At 33.2% G+C, this 14,824-nt stretch overlaps 2 protein-coding genes across 3 annotated transcripts; one reads left to right on the top strand and one right to left on the bottom strand.

Moving 5' to 3' along the window:
* The first annotated feature begins 860 nt into the window (after positions 1-860).
* LOC148191418 (putative RNA-binding protein ARP1) lies at positions 861-2,695 on the top strand. Its single transcript, XM_088102566.1, has 6 exons — positions 861-1,211; positions 1,320-1,452; positions 1,593-1,704; positions 1,795-1,837; positions 1,961-2,207; positions 2,314-2,695. Exons 1-6 carry the CDS (start codon positions 1,026-1,028, stop codon positions 2,424-2,426), a joined length of 834 nt encoding a protein of 277 aa, XP_087958692.1. The 5' UTR covers positions 861-1,025; the 3' UTR covers positions 2,427-2,695.
* A 560-nt stretch (positions 2,696-3,255) lies between these two features.
* Positions 3,256-7,159, bottom strand: LOC148191419 (granule-bound starch synthase 1, chloroplastic/amyloplastic-like). 2 transcript variants are annotated; one of them, XM_088102136.1, is made up of 14 exons: positions 7,002-7,159; positions 6,360-6,727; positions 6,197-6,277; positions 6,027-6,125; positions 5,866-5,955; positions 5,387-5,450; positions 5,198-5,298; positions 5,000-5,109; positions 4,668-4,917; positions 4,404-4,580; positions 4,106-4,297; positions 3,928-4,014; positions 3,708-3,836; positions 3,256-3,576 (listed from the first exon to the last, which is right to left on the bottom strand). In XM_088102136.1, exons 2-14 carry the CDS (start codon positions 6,711-6,713, stop codon positions 3,457-3,459), a joined length of 1,854 nt encoding a protein of 617 aa, XP_087958262.1. In that variant the 5' UTR covers positions 6,714-6,727; positions 7,002-7,159; the 3' UTR covers positions 3,256-3,456. The 2 variants fall into 2 exon arrangements, with proteins under 2 accessions (XP_087958262.1, XP_087958263.1); XM_088102137.1 differs by having other exon boundaries at positions 6,360-6,722; positions 7,002-7,157.
* Positions 7,160-14,824: the final 7,665 nt, after the last annotated feature.

Genomic DNA, 14,824 nt, shown 5'->3' on the forward strand with positions numbered 1-14,824 from the left:
ATAATTATAACTTTTTTGTTCATTTAATAAACGTTAAACATAATTGAATTTTAAAATTTGTGTGGGTCTTACCCACTAAATCTTTTGAGTATGATTAAGTGCGAAACAAAAAATGTAAATGATTGTGACTATCTTTGCTTTTTTATACACATTGTTGCTTGTTGTATTAATTATGTAACGTTTGAAACTCCAGTACAACATGATGGATTTTATTCCTAGGTCAAATTATAAATTTATATATATGTATGTATCTATGTATAAATATATTGCAAATGATATTTTTTTTGTAGAATGGGGTGTTGTTATCTTTTAATGTTAATAATTTTTATTTTCTTAAATGATAGATGGCAAATAATGAAGAGTGGGGGAGAGTGGTTAGTTGGGTTCAGGTATTAACAGATAAAAATAAATTAAGAGCCAAATTAGAATCTAGAATTTAATTTTAGTTTCGAATTTTTGTTATCTTTTTTTTAGATAGAATTGAGTAGAAAGAAAATATAAAGAGAGAGAAGCAATATTAAAATCAGTTATTTATTATAAAAAATATGATTTGATGTGGAAATTATCGTATCATGTCGATAAGGCACACACATGAGGGAGTTGAATACAACGAAGCAGAGGTTCTGTGCTCCCAAAATGATACATTTTTTATGAATGAAACAGCACATGAAAAGCTTTGAAACAGTAAAAAAAGGTTGTTTTTCTTATTTGTTTCAATATTATGTTCAATCTTCTATATAACTTGTGTTGCAATGATTATATTTTATTATCAGATTTTTGTTTCCTTTCCCTTAGAAGGTAAGAATAAGTTATGAATACCCAGAAGCTCTGTTATTGGATGTAAAATGGTGGTTGTGACCTTATTACAAATATAATCTATGCATGAAAAGTGTATGAATGCTTTCAACTTTTCATTGATAATTCATTTGACGTCATCTTCATTCGAACATTTGTCATCCTATTTGGAAATTTGAGGTTGTATATCATTTAGAAATACACAGAGTATCTCCATAAAGCAATTCCAGATGGATGGTGGTAACATCAATTCAAGTGAACACATTGATACAACTTCTACCAAAATCTTTGTTGGAGGTTTAGCTTGGGAAACTCAAAGGGACACAGTGAGAAGGTATTTTGAGCAGTTTGGAGAGATTTTAGAGGCTGTTGTTATCACAGATAAGAACACTGGAAGATCCAAGGGTTATGGTTTTGTAAGCCCTATTTTCCCCTTTTCATTCTCATGTCTCGTTTCTTCTCCATTTCAATTTCTAGGTGGTTTTTTAAACTATGAGTGGTTTTGTTTTGCTTTTTCTTCATAGATCACATTCAAGGATCCTGAGGTAGCAATGAAAGCAGTTCAAAACCCATATCCAATAATTGATGGACGGAAGACAAATTGCAACATTGCATCTATTGGTGCAAACAAGAATCGCAGACAGGCTCCACAACATGGTCTCAATCTGTCCATTTTCCTTTAACTTTTCCTTTCAATCTTTTACTATTTAGTTATGAATTATGTGTTAAACATCACAAGTTGTTTATGCTCAAAATAAGAAGAAGAATTCAGAAATAACTTCACATGGTGGGTGCAGGCTGGTTTAGAGAAGCACCTGGTTTATTGGCTTCACCTGTTTATCATGATCCTTTCTCTGCATTTTTCCATGAAAACAATGGACAATACACAATTCCTAATTCAACTTTTGGGTAGAACTTTTGGTCATTTTGCTATTTTGAAGCTCTATTTTATCGCTTTTATTTCTACATTCTTTTGATTTTGCTTCTTTGCCACTTTAGCAGATATATTCAACCTTCACATGACATGATGTACCCGATGATGGTAGGTGTTTGTGCAATAAATGTTTCACACGTATAACTCGTACCAATAATTATTTCTGAATGATTGATTATGCACATGTGTCTTCAATAACTTTGGCATACTTTTGTCTGCACAATTTTGTAGAACTGTTATGGAGTACTTGGAGAGCAACAGTTCTCAACTTACTACCCCTACATTGGACCATCTGAACCTATAAGATTGGTCCATAACACTTACCCTTTTTTTTCTCAGTATGCACACAATATCGAAGCTCAAGGTTTTGGATTCCATTATCCCCAAATGATGCATTCTCCAGTTATTCCTAGGCACTATGACTCACCTGGTATCCTTAGATTTCCTTCGTCAATGGAAAGGCCAACTATTAGTGCAGGTAAAATATATATATATATATATCTATATATATTATGTTACTGATATTGTTTCTTCAGTTATCAAATTTAAGCAAGATTGCATTAAAAGGAAAAATCATGTAACAGTTACCAGAACTGCAACAACAAAAAGAGAGACACTAAGAACATGTGCAGATGCTTCACAAACCAGTGAAATAACTTCTGAACAAGATTCTTCAGCTGAATCTTCGCATAAATAATCAAATGATGTCTTGAAAGCATGATTACAGAAGAGGCAAAGATACAAGTATGTACCAAGAGAAGTAATCCAACAACCCAAAAACGAAAGGGTTCGTTCAAGGAATGAATTAATGATGTACATTATATTAAGTTTGTCCACTAATTGACCAAATTAATCCTTCCTTTATGTTCTCACTATTGAATGTACTCTTCCTAATAGATTATTTTTTCTAAGTAGCTTACAATAATGACACCTTGTTTGTATGAAATGGCAAATGGCTCATAAGGTTTTATTTTATCAGCAATAAAAGATATATAAGATACAGAAAAAAACATTTCCATGCTCCAACCCTTTTAAGAGAAAGTATAAAATTTCTCTTAAAAAGAATTATGCGACAACTGGTGAAGTCATACAGCTATTTTTCTGAATGTGCCATTTGGTGATACTATTTGAAGGAAATAATTACTTCTTTTAGAATTATATTAATTATTAAAAAAATGTTAACTACTTGGACCCCTTGTAAATTAAACTATTTAGTATTTATTTGTATAATGTTTTCATTTTTTTACAGTTCATTTTATTAAACTTGAGCTTAACATAAAATAATTTACGTTAAAAAATTAACAAATTAGTTTATAGTGTAAAATGTTAGTTTATTTTCAATTAAACGTGTCTTTAACAACCAACATTTATTGTAAAATATTATAATGGCCATGACATTTTTATGCTGTAAAATTACATTTTACAAAAATAAACACACCTGTTGAAGCCAAAATACAGTAGTTAAGCAGTAGAAGTTAGCCAGTATCATATATAGCTTGCTAAGAAACGCTTTAATTTATGCATGCTAATCTTGAAGAAATACTCTTATAAATACGTTGAAAACACTGATCCGAACAGTGTAATCACGGAGTCCATGTACATTAATTTCTATGATATATTTTGAAGAAAACAAAAAAAATGGAAGTAGGATAGAACCATAAGAAACAAATGGCTTAGGGAACTTCATGAGACTCACTAAAAAGGCTTCCTGCACATATATGGTCTTATTATGGAGTTGCCACATTTTCCTTTGCCTGTGGAGCAATTTCTTCTCCATCATCAGTTCCAGGTTCACTGCCAGGAACTCCCAAGCTTAGCAGCACTTCCTCCCACTTCTTAGCAGGTCCCTATTTCCAAAACAAATTTACCAAGATTAAAGAGAGATATATAGTATGATAAGTTTGTAAAACTGGTCTACAGTTGATCATTAAACTTAATCTATAAAATGTAACACTCAGGTAGTTCTGCTCTCACTCACCTTCCATGAAAGATCTTGAGCCATGCAATTCTTGATCATTTCTGTGAAAGCTGGAGTTCCGTAGACTGCAAGGGCCCTTTTGACAGTCTTTGCTATAGCATCTACATCAGCAGCATCCACAGCTTCACACTAGATATTGAAAAATAGAATAATGGTTAGTGCTTAGAAGTTCATGTTCTAATGGCACACTTGGAGATTATGAACCGATGGAAGATATTACCTCAACATTGAAGGAACCCATCTGAAATCCAGTGAAGCCTTCTTTGACAGTGTCAACTAATCCACCGGTTGAGGCAACAATAGGTACCTAGCACAGTGAAGAATAAAAGTTGAAGAAAAATGTAAAGGCTGGGAAATGTTACACTAGATATGAAGGATTGTCAAAGCAGGGATTATACTGTTCCATAGCGCATAGCTTGTAACTGAATGAGACCACAAGGCTCAAATCTGCTAGGAACCAATATAAAATCAGCACCAGCAATTATCATGTGGGCCAGGGGAACATTGAATTTTGCCACTCCTCTGGCCTTGTCAGGGTATGCTATTTCAAGTTCCTGAAGCTGTTTTTCCATTTGTTTTTTTCCTGTTCCCTAAAACATCAACAAAAACATCCTTGAATGAGATTTCTTGTTTCTTTTCTTTTGTTTGAAGGGTTAAAAAACTGTTTACTTCCTTTCTTTTTCATTTTATACTTACTAGGGCTACCAGCTGAACATTCTCCTTGATAAATTGGGGAATGGCTTCTGCAAGAATATCGGAACCTTTTTGCTCCTCAAGCCTACCAATGAAACCAATGAGAGGAATATTTCTGTCCACTGGCAAACCAACTTCTGCTTGAAGGGCTTCTTTCAAAAGAGCCTTTGCTTCCGAAACCTAAGAAGGGGAATTCGTTATTTATTCGTTTCTATTATGAGCCATGACACATTTAGAGATACTTTAACTCTTAAAAGAAGTTCCTACTGTTGAAGCATCGTATTTGACGGCTATATACTTGTCAGTGGATGGATTCCACTCCTGAACATCCATGCCATTCACAATTCCAATGAAACGTTCTTCAATTTTGCGAAGGATGTTGTCCAGTTCCACACCTTTGTCTGGACTTGACAATAGTTCTATAGCATAGTTTGGACTAACAGTTATCACAAACCATGATTCTATAATTCCAGCTTTCATCCAATTGATTTTCCTTCCAACCACTGGTTTAAGATGCCTGCAATATTAGAACAACATAAAGTGGTTAAAATTTTTAGCTGTCTGCAATGGTTACAATTCGCAACTTATGAGCAACATACCCATCAATAAAGTCAAAGGAGCTTTTAAATTGGTCAGGGAGGTTTAGAAGTGCATAGTCTGCGAATGCAAATCTTCCTTGGTAAGCAATGTTGTGGATACATAGAACAACCTGGTAATAGCAACAACCAAAAAGAAAATTTGAAGAGCTTGTAAGTTGATCATGCATAGAATAACAAGCCAGTGTGATTTAGACCTACTCGAGCATTCTTATAGATGCCTACTGACTGGTACATAGATTTCAAGTAGCAGGGGATAAGGGCGCTGTGCCAATCGTTGGCAATGAAAATTACATCTTCACCTGCAAAAGAAAAATTTAAACATCATGCACAAAATATTCTCTGTTGTTGTGAGCTTTGAAGAACTTCATCTATGAACTTAGTCCATACCATATGGTCCAGAGAAATATTTACTGGAATTGAGATTGAGAACTCTTGGTGCTTCCAAAGCTGCCTGGAGATCAATTCAAAGAGAAAAAATAAGGAAAGTAAAAATTAGATGTAGATCAGTTATTATAAAGAGCACATATTGCTGCTTCATCCATCACATAACTCACGCAACTCTGCAAGTAGCTTCTTGCACTCAGAATTTCATATTAATACTTATAAACATGTTGCAAAGAGAATATTTCCAGTGGCAAACTACATACATTTTTTATATTCTATTAAAATGTGCCACACCGCCATAAAAATAACATGATGTCTAACAATCTGTGAAGCTAGTAGAATAGTGAAACCTCCTCCCAAGTTAAAACGTGTATCTGAGGAAAAAATACTAGTTTTATTATAATCTTTTCTGGTTGGAAGTAAAAGTTTTCTACCGAAAAGATTATAGAAACTGAAAATATCGAAAGGATGCGATATAGAACCTGGCAAAATAGACTAAAACGTAGTTGGTTGTCATCATAATCATCTCCTGTAGTTGGTCCATAAAGTTTTGTTCCGGTTTTCCCCCAGACCTGGAAGTTCAGTCAGTAATAAGTATCTGATAGCAAAACAGTATGACAGAAAAATTAAGAAATATTCCAACCTTTGCAAGAAACAAAGGGTGATCCACAAAGACACGATCAACTCCCCTCTTATAGCAATGGAAGTAGCGAACCTTTTCAGTTCTATCCCCTACTTTCAGCTGCAATCAGCAGATCCCAATTGGGTGAAAACCTCTTCTATCAGCACAAAATTGAAAAGTCAAGAACATACCTCAACCACAACACTTGTATCCCAGGCATCTTTGTATTGGTCATAACGAGGCGCGATAGTCATAACTCGATGTCCATAACCCTAGAGAAGGACTAATTAGAGGGAATCTTGCTCTCAAGAACTTCAAATATCTCAATCAATAAAACAATAACATTAAGCTTACTGCTAATGCTGGTGGAAGACCTCCAAGAACATCTCCTAACCCACCAGTTTTGCTCCATGGACCCACCTCCGTTCCAACAAAAATCAAATTCATGCCACATATGATTACACCTTTAGGCTTGACATTCTTGCCTTGAAGTCCCTTCCTCTTAGCTTGTACTGAGCTGGTTTTGATTGGGGTCCGGTTAAGTAGCTCATCCACCGGGTTCAAAATTCTCAGTCCATTATGAGTATTGGTGTGCTTTAGAGATTTCAATCTCATTGCCACTGCTTTAGACTCATATGATGCGGTTGGTCCATGTTGGGCATGAGAACTTCCAGAGATCAAGTTACTCGAAGCAGTCAAAGTTGCCATTTTTGGTACCTACTCTGAACAAAAAAGTTTCTTACTTCCTCAACTGAAATCATCTTGAAGCAACACATTTCTATTCAGTGTTATGAGTCCAAAGCTCTGAGCTTTTTCATATATTCAAGATGGCGGCATCATTGCAATGAAAAGGGAAACCATGTTTTTTTAAAATAAAAAAAAAAACAAAAAAAAAACTGTCTTGAATTATTAAGAACAATTGACACTTGAAAAAATGGCACATCAAACCAGGACCACTGAAAAGAGGGAAGAAAGTGAGAAAAGGAACCAACTAACCAGGCAATGAAGAAACCTGACTGAAGAGGTTTGCTGGAGTTTGAATGACCAAGATGCAAGGTTAATCAGAAGGACAAAGCATTAAAATGAAACATTATCAGTGAATTATTGAATTGCTTCAAAACATTGCACTGGGAATGCAACATTTGTAGTGTAGTAGATTCCACGTGGCAACCATAGATTGATTCTGTGTTCCTGCATGGCTTGGACACCTCAAATGATATTAGAGGCTTACAGAGTTTTTGAGATTTCAGAAATTTTGTGGGGGCCATGATGCATTGTATAATTCGAATATGCCTCGTATGGACAATGAAGTCTTAAATAAATAAGCATCCTTTTCGTGGGATTTGATAATTAATAACATTTTAGAGAACCCTTTTTTTCTTTTTGTTAATGATTTCACGGGTCAAGTCGCTAACTCATCATGTTCGTTGTCATTTTCCAGTTTGTGGTTTGAGATTTTGTGTCCGTCAGTGCATCATGTGCAGAAAAAAAAAGTGTGCAACGATGAATAGTAAATTTAGAATAACTCCATTTATATTTAATTTGTTTTTGGGAGGATGTACATGGAAAGTGATTCTATTTTTCTCTTCGACGGTGGAGGGCAAAGCTAAGCTTGAACACGAGTTGTGAAAGAGAGAAATTGTGGTCGCAAAAATAATAGAAACAAAAATAGCTAAGAAACAATATATACATACATCTTATATGACAAAATGTTTTCTTCCGTCAGACTATATATTTGAAGTATTTAACTTCATTACTTTTGTTTATAACCTATTTTTATTTAAAAAAATTAATAAATATCTTTAGTAGAGACTTTTCCTCTAAATATATTTTATTTTCATTAATGAAATTCAAAGAGAAATCTTCTTTAAAAAAGTTTAATATCTCGTTAGGTTTCTATTTTCGTCCAAAATCTCAAATAGGTTTCTTATCAAAAAAACGTTCTTAAGGAGGATGTTACGTTAGGTGACATTAAAAAGGAAGTGTATTTTTTTTTCATTTTTGAATTAAAAAATGGAGTGCACATAAGGGAAATAAAATTTAAACAAGGTCAAAGTGGGCAAAAGAAATTAAAATAAGTGCATCAGCCCTTTCTTTTTTGAAATTGAAATTAGGGAAAGTGAGTCTTAGGGTTCGTGGGAGAAAACAAAATCGTTGTTGTAGAGAAAGGGGTAACTTCTCGATCGACATTTCCTCATCTCGCTTCTTCTTCTTATTACACAACACCCTCCCAACGGATCTATCTTCACCTTCTTCCTCTTCCCTTTCTAAGTCATGAACAAATTAATCAGTTACCACCGTTCTCTTTGTTGAATATTGGATTAGGCTTTCTGTGCTTTTGTATTTAGGTTTGTTTTTTTTGTTTTTTTTTTCGCGTATTGAGCAGCCACTGCAATCAAACTTTTAACTGTTGCAATTGTTTTGTCGAGTCAGGTTGCAGACTTTAGTGTAGATAGGTGAGTCACAGTGGTTTGGAAGTTATTGTAAAGTAAGGATTTAAATAACTTAGTTTTTTTTTCTAATTCCATTCTTTCTCTCACTCTCCTGCTCAACAAGTTTCTTTTTGTACATGTTGCTTCTTTTTCTTTTACCTCCTATGTCACTGCTTCATCGTCTTTCTGTTCAAATTATCTGTCTTTTCGACCAATTAATCACAAATTCCAGAAAATTTATAAATCAATTTCTGATTATTTTCACCTTTCAGAGTTTATTTATGGAAACAACTTTTAATTAGCTTTTACTTTTCCACCAGATTCAATCTTAAAGTACTGAACATTATACCATTTATGTTCAAGGTAACGGGTGATAACGACATTAGGAGTTGCGATTCCTCCATCCTAAATATATATTCCCAGGAGCCCTAAAACTCAACTTCTCCCAATTTGATTTCATTTTCGCAATTGTAGAGGAGAATAGGGCTTTCAGCACTTAATTTAATTTGATTTCCCAACTTTGCCCTTATTTAAATTATATTTCCACTCTGTACACTTCCTTTTTTAATTCAAAAATTAAAAAAATACAATTGATTCACATTTTTAATGCCACATAAATTAAAAATACACTGTCAGAATGTCACGTAACACCCTCCTTAAAGGCGTTTGATCAATTTGAAAGCAGACCTTTGTTTGATTCAATTTTTCAAAAATAAGGACCCAATTGAGATGCCGAAAAAGAAGGAGACTTATTTGAGATTCTGGAAAAAAATAGACACTTTAACGAGACATTAAACCTTAAAAAAGAGAGTTTAACTTCTATTTTTTATATAAGCTTAATAGAGTTGGTCCAATTGCGGCCCAATATTATCTAAATATGTTTTTACTTTGTTAATATGTGAATAAAAAGTTTAGACCGAATAACCATAAGTTTGAACATCTCGATCATTCGGTTTACCAGATTGTGATTTTCCCAAGATCACTTTTTTATATGGTTGACCAGTCGGTAGGCATGTACCTATCGATACAAATTTAAAAATGTATTGATATGCAATATTATTTATTTTTACCTTTAACTTTCTTTCAAAAATAAAAAATTATATGCATCATCATTATTATATTTAATATATATATATATATATATATATATATATATATATATATATATAATTTATATTCCATATTAGTTACACACATGCATGGCTAGCATACTGTACTCATCATCAAGATTTTTCTTTTTGTTGAACTTGTATCAAAAGTTTTGATTCGATCATGAAATGATTCAGGTAGCCTTAACTAGTTAGTAGATATTTCTATTATTTACCTTATTGGTTTTAAAAGTCTTATTGTGTTACATTTTCTCCAAGTCAGTGTATCAAGTTCTGTGTTAACTTAGTCCATGTCATATATCACTCAGAGCCATTATCATGAGGACTTAAGTTTCCATTCTCAATTCATCCATCTCCTGATTGTTCATTATTTTTTGTTCGCCAATAAAATCTATTTTCAGTTTTCCATTTTTAAAGTATAACTCTTTTCTTTCTCCCATTTAATTTTAAGTAAAAAAATCATTAAAAATTTATGATTTCTCTTATATTAATTAATCTGCTAATTAACACATAAGTGTGAAGCTCACATCTATGCATCGTACTTTTTAAGTTTTATGCGGGATACAATTATGATACTATATTCATCTAATCAGTAGTATCATAAATAACATGAAAGAGTGGTTACAAATATTTATAAGACAGTACCAACAGAAAATAAATGAGATCAAAGTTCGTGGTGTGTTTTGGTTTCAGCATGAGATTAAGATAAGTTATTGGCATTGATTACGGTTTTAGGTGCTAATTTTGCTGCTTCCTTCAAGCTATTTTCTAAAACTTTTATTTCCTTCTTCCATAATCCACTCAAGCCTTCTCTTTTGTCTTATTTTCTAAAAAAAATTTAAATAGCACACTTGTTCTTGTTGGATTAAGATGTATCACTAGTGCAAAATTGATCTTTAACGTCACCTCATAGACGTCCGTCCACCAAAACCCCAACGTAAATAATTGACCGGTGGCATAAATGTAAATAATTGAGTGTGGAGACGTCCGTCCTAGACGGGGCCGGACGTCTATAATACAGTAGACGTCCGACCCCTCTAACGGACGTTCAAGGGGTTGACAGGTTCAACTACTCTGTCAGCCTCTTGAACGTCCGTCCTGGAGGGGGACGGACGTCTATATATATTAAACGTCCGTCCCCCTTCAGGACGGACGTTCAAAAGACGTTTAAAATAAAGACTTACTAACCAAAACGCGAACCCGCGAGGAGTTATGCGAACCCGTGAGAGTTCCCTCTGCGCCTTGCATTTCCAGGTTGGTTTTTATCTGTTTTGGACCATTTAATCTTACTTTTATTCCGATTAAATTGTTCAGTGATGAAATATCTTTCATTTGAACCGATTAAAAGTCGTTTTCTGTGTATTTTTGTGCAGTTTGTAGCGTGTTCTTGGGCGGCGTTTTTGGCCTACGTTTTAGGTCATTTACTCCTCCATCTCCCTCCATTTTCATTTCGAATCTGCTCTTCAGACGTGTTGCAGTGCACAAACAAACGTCCAAACCCTGTAATCCTAAATAACCCGTAAATAACCCTAAATAACCCGTAAATAACCCTAAATAACCCGTCTAATAAAGCCCTTTCTGCAGTAGTGTATAGACGTCCGAGAGGTTCACAGCGGACGTCTATATAGACGTCCGCCTGACACAGCGGACGTCTATATAGACGTCCGGCCTAACACAACGGACGTCTATATAGACGTCCGGCCTGACACAACGGACGTCTACATAGACGTCACCCACATAGACGTCCGTTGGAGGTCGGACGTCAAAAGACCCACAGAACGGACGTCTATAGCCCGTTCTGCACTAGTGTATCCGCAATTACATGTATCCACTTACATGTTTCAGGTTGAGCTATTCTTTATTAGGTAACTCCTTTATGTCTCATTCCGTTATAACTTAGGTGTCCTAAATAAAAGAGTCAGTAGGAGCACTCCTCAAGTTGATATATCTTTTACTTTTATAGGCCACAATGTCATCTTTGAACGTGACTGGAGTGTCTGAAGTGGAGGGGATACTTATAAAACATTCTGATGTTCAAGATAAACATATGTTACAAATGGAAACATAGCAATGAAAATGATTATGCCTATATACCTCGTGAACAATGACTATCTATAGTACCTTTATGGGTTTTGTCTATTGGGTCTAAGGTATATAGGTTTATACCTTCTTAGGGTTTCATAACCTTGTTTAATTACCTCCATATGATCTTAATTTGTATTGGTGTTGTACCTACATAGGTGGTTGTTGTGTTGAGATTATTTATGAGATGTTCTTTGTCCATCTTCCTAACACACCTCGGTCCTTCCTCTAAGGGGTACTTTGTCCATCTTAGGCTCTAGGTACTAAGAATGAACCTAAAGTTACATTCAAATAGAACTCTCATAACATGATTAATGGCATCTCCATGACTAATAACTGACCCATTATAAGAGAGGGACAAAGTGGTGTAGTCGAGCTTCAACATATGTTTTTACCATTTGAAAGTTAATCATTTTCAACTCCAAATTGTTTTACAACGTATTTTCACTGCCAAGTGACTCCATTTTCACATATATTTATGTTTTATACTATATGCAATCCTTTTACTGTTTCATTCACAATCTAACTAGTTAGAACATTATGTTTTTTACCAAATCCTTATGGATATGACACTTGTTATACTACAAACTACTCAGTATACATGATGGAATGTTTGATTGCTTTGCAGCAACTCCAATAACCATCTCATTCACTCAAACACTCAAGCTCTCTCTAGCTCTCTTTTTCTCATTTAAACACTCTAGCTAATTGGCTCTTGATACTACTACTTTGTAGACAATTAACCTCTCTTTATTGTGATTTTTTTTATCCATCTCTTATTGTTGTTTCATTCATGTATTCAACAATACAATTTATAGACTTACATTTTCATGACTATTGTGCTCAAAATAGACAAAAACATCTATAAACAACTAACTTATTAACTTCCTAGACTCCAACGATTAGTACATTAGCTACCTACAACAGTTAACTATCCACAACTGCTAACACACTTAAGTTTATAACAAACCTAACACATTCTTACTCTATATTTGGAGGAAACAACATGTGTGATTACAAAGGTGTTTAAGCGTGTCGTACCAACCAGTAGGAAAAAATAATTCTGACTAAGCAGAATAAGCTCTTCTTAGTCTTTACCACTCCCACAAGGATGGTTTCATCTTTTGTGCTTCATCATTTGTATTACCATTATAGACACGATATCACACCATAATCAACAACACCAACAGTAACACTCTCATCGGTGTGTGCTCTTTATCCATCATGACAAAATTCATTATAGGTCTTCTCCTTCACTATGTGGCAGCTTGTGTACATGTCTGACTCATTCATTGTTATGTATGTGTCACACCACAAACTACCATCACTCAACATGTTGTTTCTTTTCTCTCTCACTCACCATTCTTTTCATTACACGTTTACTCACTTTATTTCTAAAAAATTATTAAGAATCATTATTCATTTAAATAAAATAACTTATTTATTCAAAGACTACACCTTACCTTACTTTTCATTTCATTCTTTTGAAAATGGTCATTTTTATAAATATACATATTTTTTGTTTACAAAAAGTAGGCAAATCTAGTGGTAAAATTGTATAAATGAGAAAATTTTAAAAGATAGACAAGTCATGTTGGGAGAGGATGACATTAAATGAAGAATTTGTACATCCCCTCACACGACTTTTGTGAATCAATTAGTCAGAGCACCATGCTCAACTTAAAAGTTGTCAAGAAAGAACACAGTGTCCATGAAATGTAATTGATTACAATTGTAATTAATTACATTTTATGGAAGTTGTTGGGGGATTATCAACTTTTAATTTTAATTGAAAGTCATGTCTGACTTAACTTACTTCTAATTTTCATAATATTAAATGTAATCAATTATAGTTTGTGTATAATAGATTGTATATGATTGATTATTAAAAGAATTTTTTTCTTAAACATGTAATTGTTTTTTATTATTATTTTACATCTTTTTCTCTTAAAAAGTTATCATTAATAACATAATCATTTAATTAATTAGGATTTTCGTGAATTATGGAATGTGTCCACTCTAATAAGGACACTCTATATTAAATTGTAATTATAACTTTTTAGAGTTGCACATCAAAGGAAAAAATTCCCACAACAATAGATTGCAAGTATACTATAATTGATTACATTATTAAAGAAATTAGAAGTCATTTATCTTTTTACAACTTATAATAACTCGTCAGCTCCAAGGACTCCAATAAAATGTAATCTATTACATTCTATGAAAATGGCGTTTCTCCTTAACAACTTTTAAGTTAAACATGTACTCACCAATTCAATTCACAAAAGTCGTGTGAAAAGTGTATGAATTTTCATTTAATGTCGTCATCTTCCACTTGTAGTTTTTTAAAAAAATTTATGTTCCATTAATTTTGCCACCAAATTTATTTACTTTTATATAAAAAAAACTAAATTAAAACCACGGATAGAAAAAGTAAACATGAGAATGAAATTGAGAAACCTGATTCTAGAGTGTTTTGTGTTTGTGCAGCCTAAGTTTGGAAAAGAGTCTTTAAATTATTCTTGTTATTAAATTAATTTAATAATTTATTAATTAATGAATTTTTCTCGAAGTTTGTGAGTATTCAACAGCGAGGTAATCCCTTGTCTTACGTAAGAGAGCGTCTCTCTTCATTTCACTTCTTGTTTTTGATCTTTCCAGCACCGGCTTCAATTATTTCTTTTGGTTAATAATTTATTTTAATTTCATAATTCAATGATTTTTTAAGGCTTAATTACCTACTTAGTCCCCATGTTAGGAGGTAATTTTCTGTTTAGTACCCGGTCTTAAAAATGTAGGCATTTGGTACCTATGTTTTGAAATTTGTATCAATTCAATCCTATCCAGTTAACGGTGTTATAATTGATGCGACGTCCTTAATTTCTCGCATCAATTATAACACCGTTAACTGGATAGGATTGAATTGATACAAATTTCAAAACATAGATACCAAATGCCTACATTTTTAAGACCGGGTACTAAACAAAAAATTACCAACGGATACTGATATTGTATGAAAACTTGACATATGAATCTAAATATTCTTATGTAACATTACAATGACTTGAATTATAATTTTTTTATAAAAAACAAAAAACTAAAATATCACGAACGTGAGATATATTATTTTAACAATTTTTTTTAAAAGTAAAAGAATGAAATAAATAAAAATTAGAAATTAAATTAATTTTCTCAA

Source organism: Vigna umbellata, chromosome 11 (assembly GCF_029865625.1).
Source record: "Vigna umbellata cultivar VRB3 chromosome 11, Vumbellata_1.0, whole genome shotgun sequence".
Classification (NCBI taxonomy): domain Eukaryota; kingdom Viridiplantae; phylum Streptophyta; class Magnoliopsida; order Fabales; family Fabaceae; genus Vigna; species Vigna umbellata.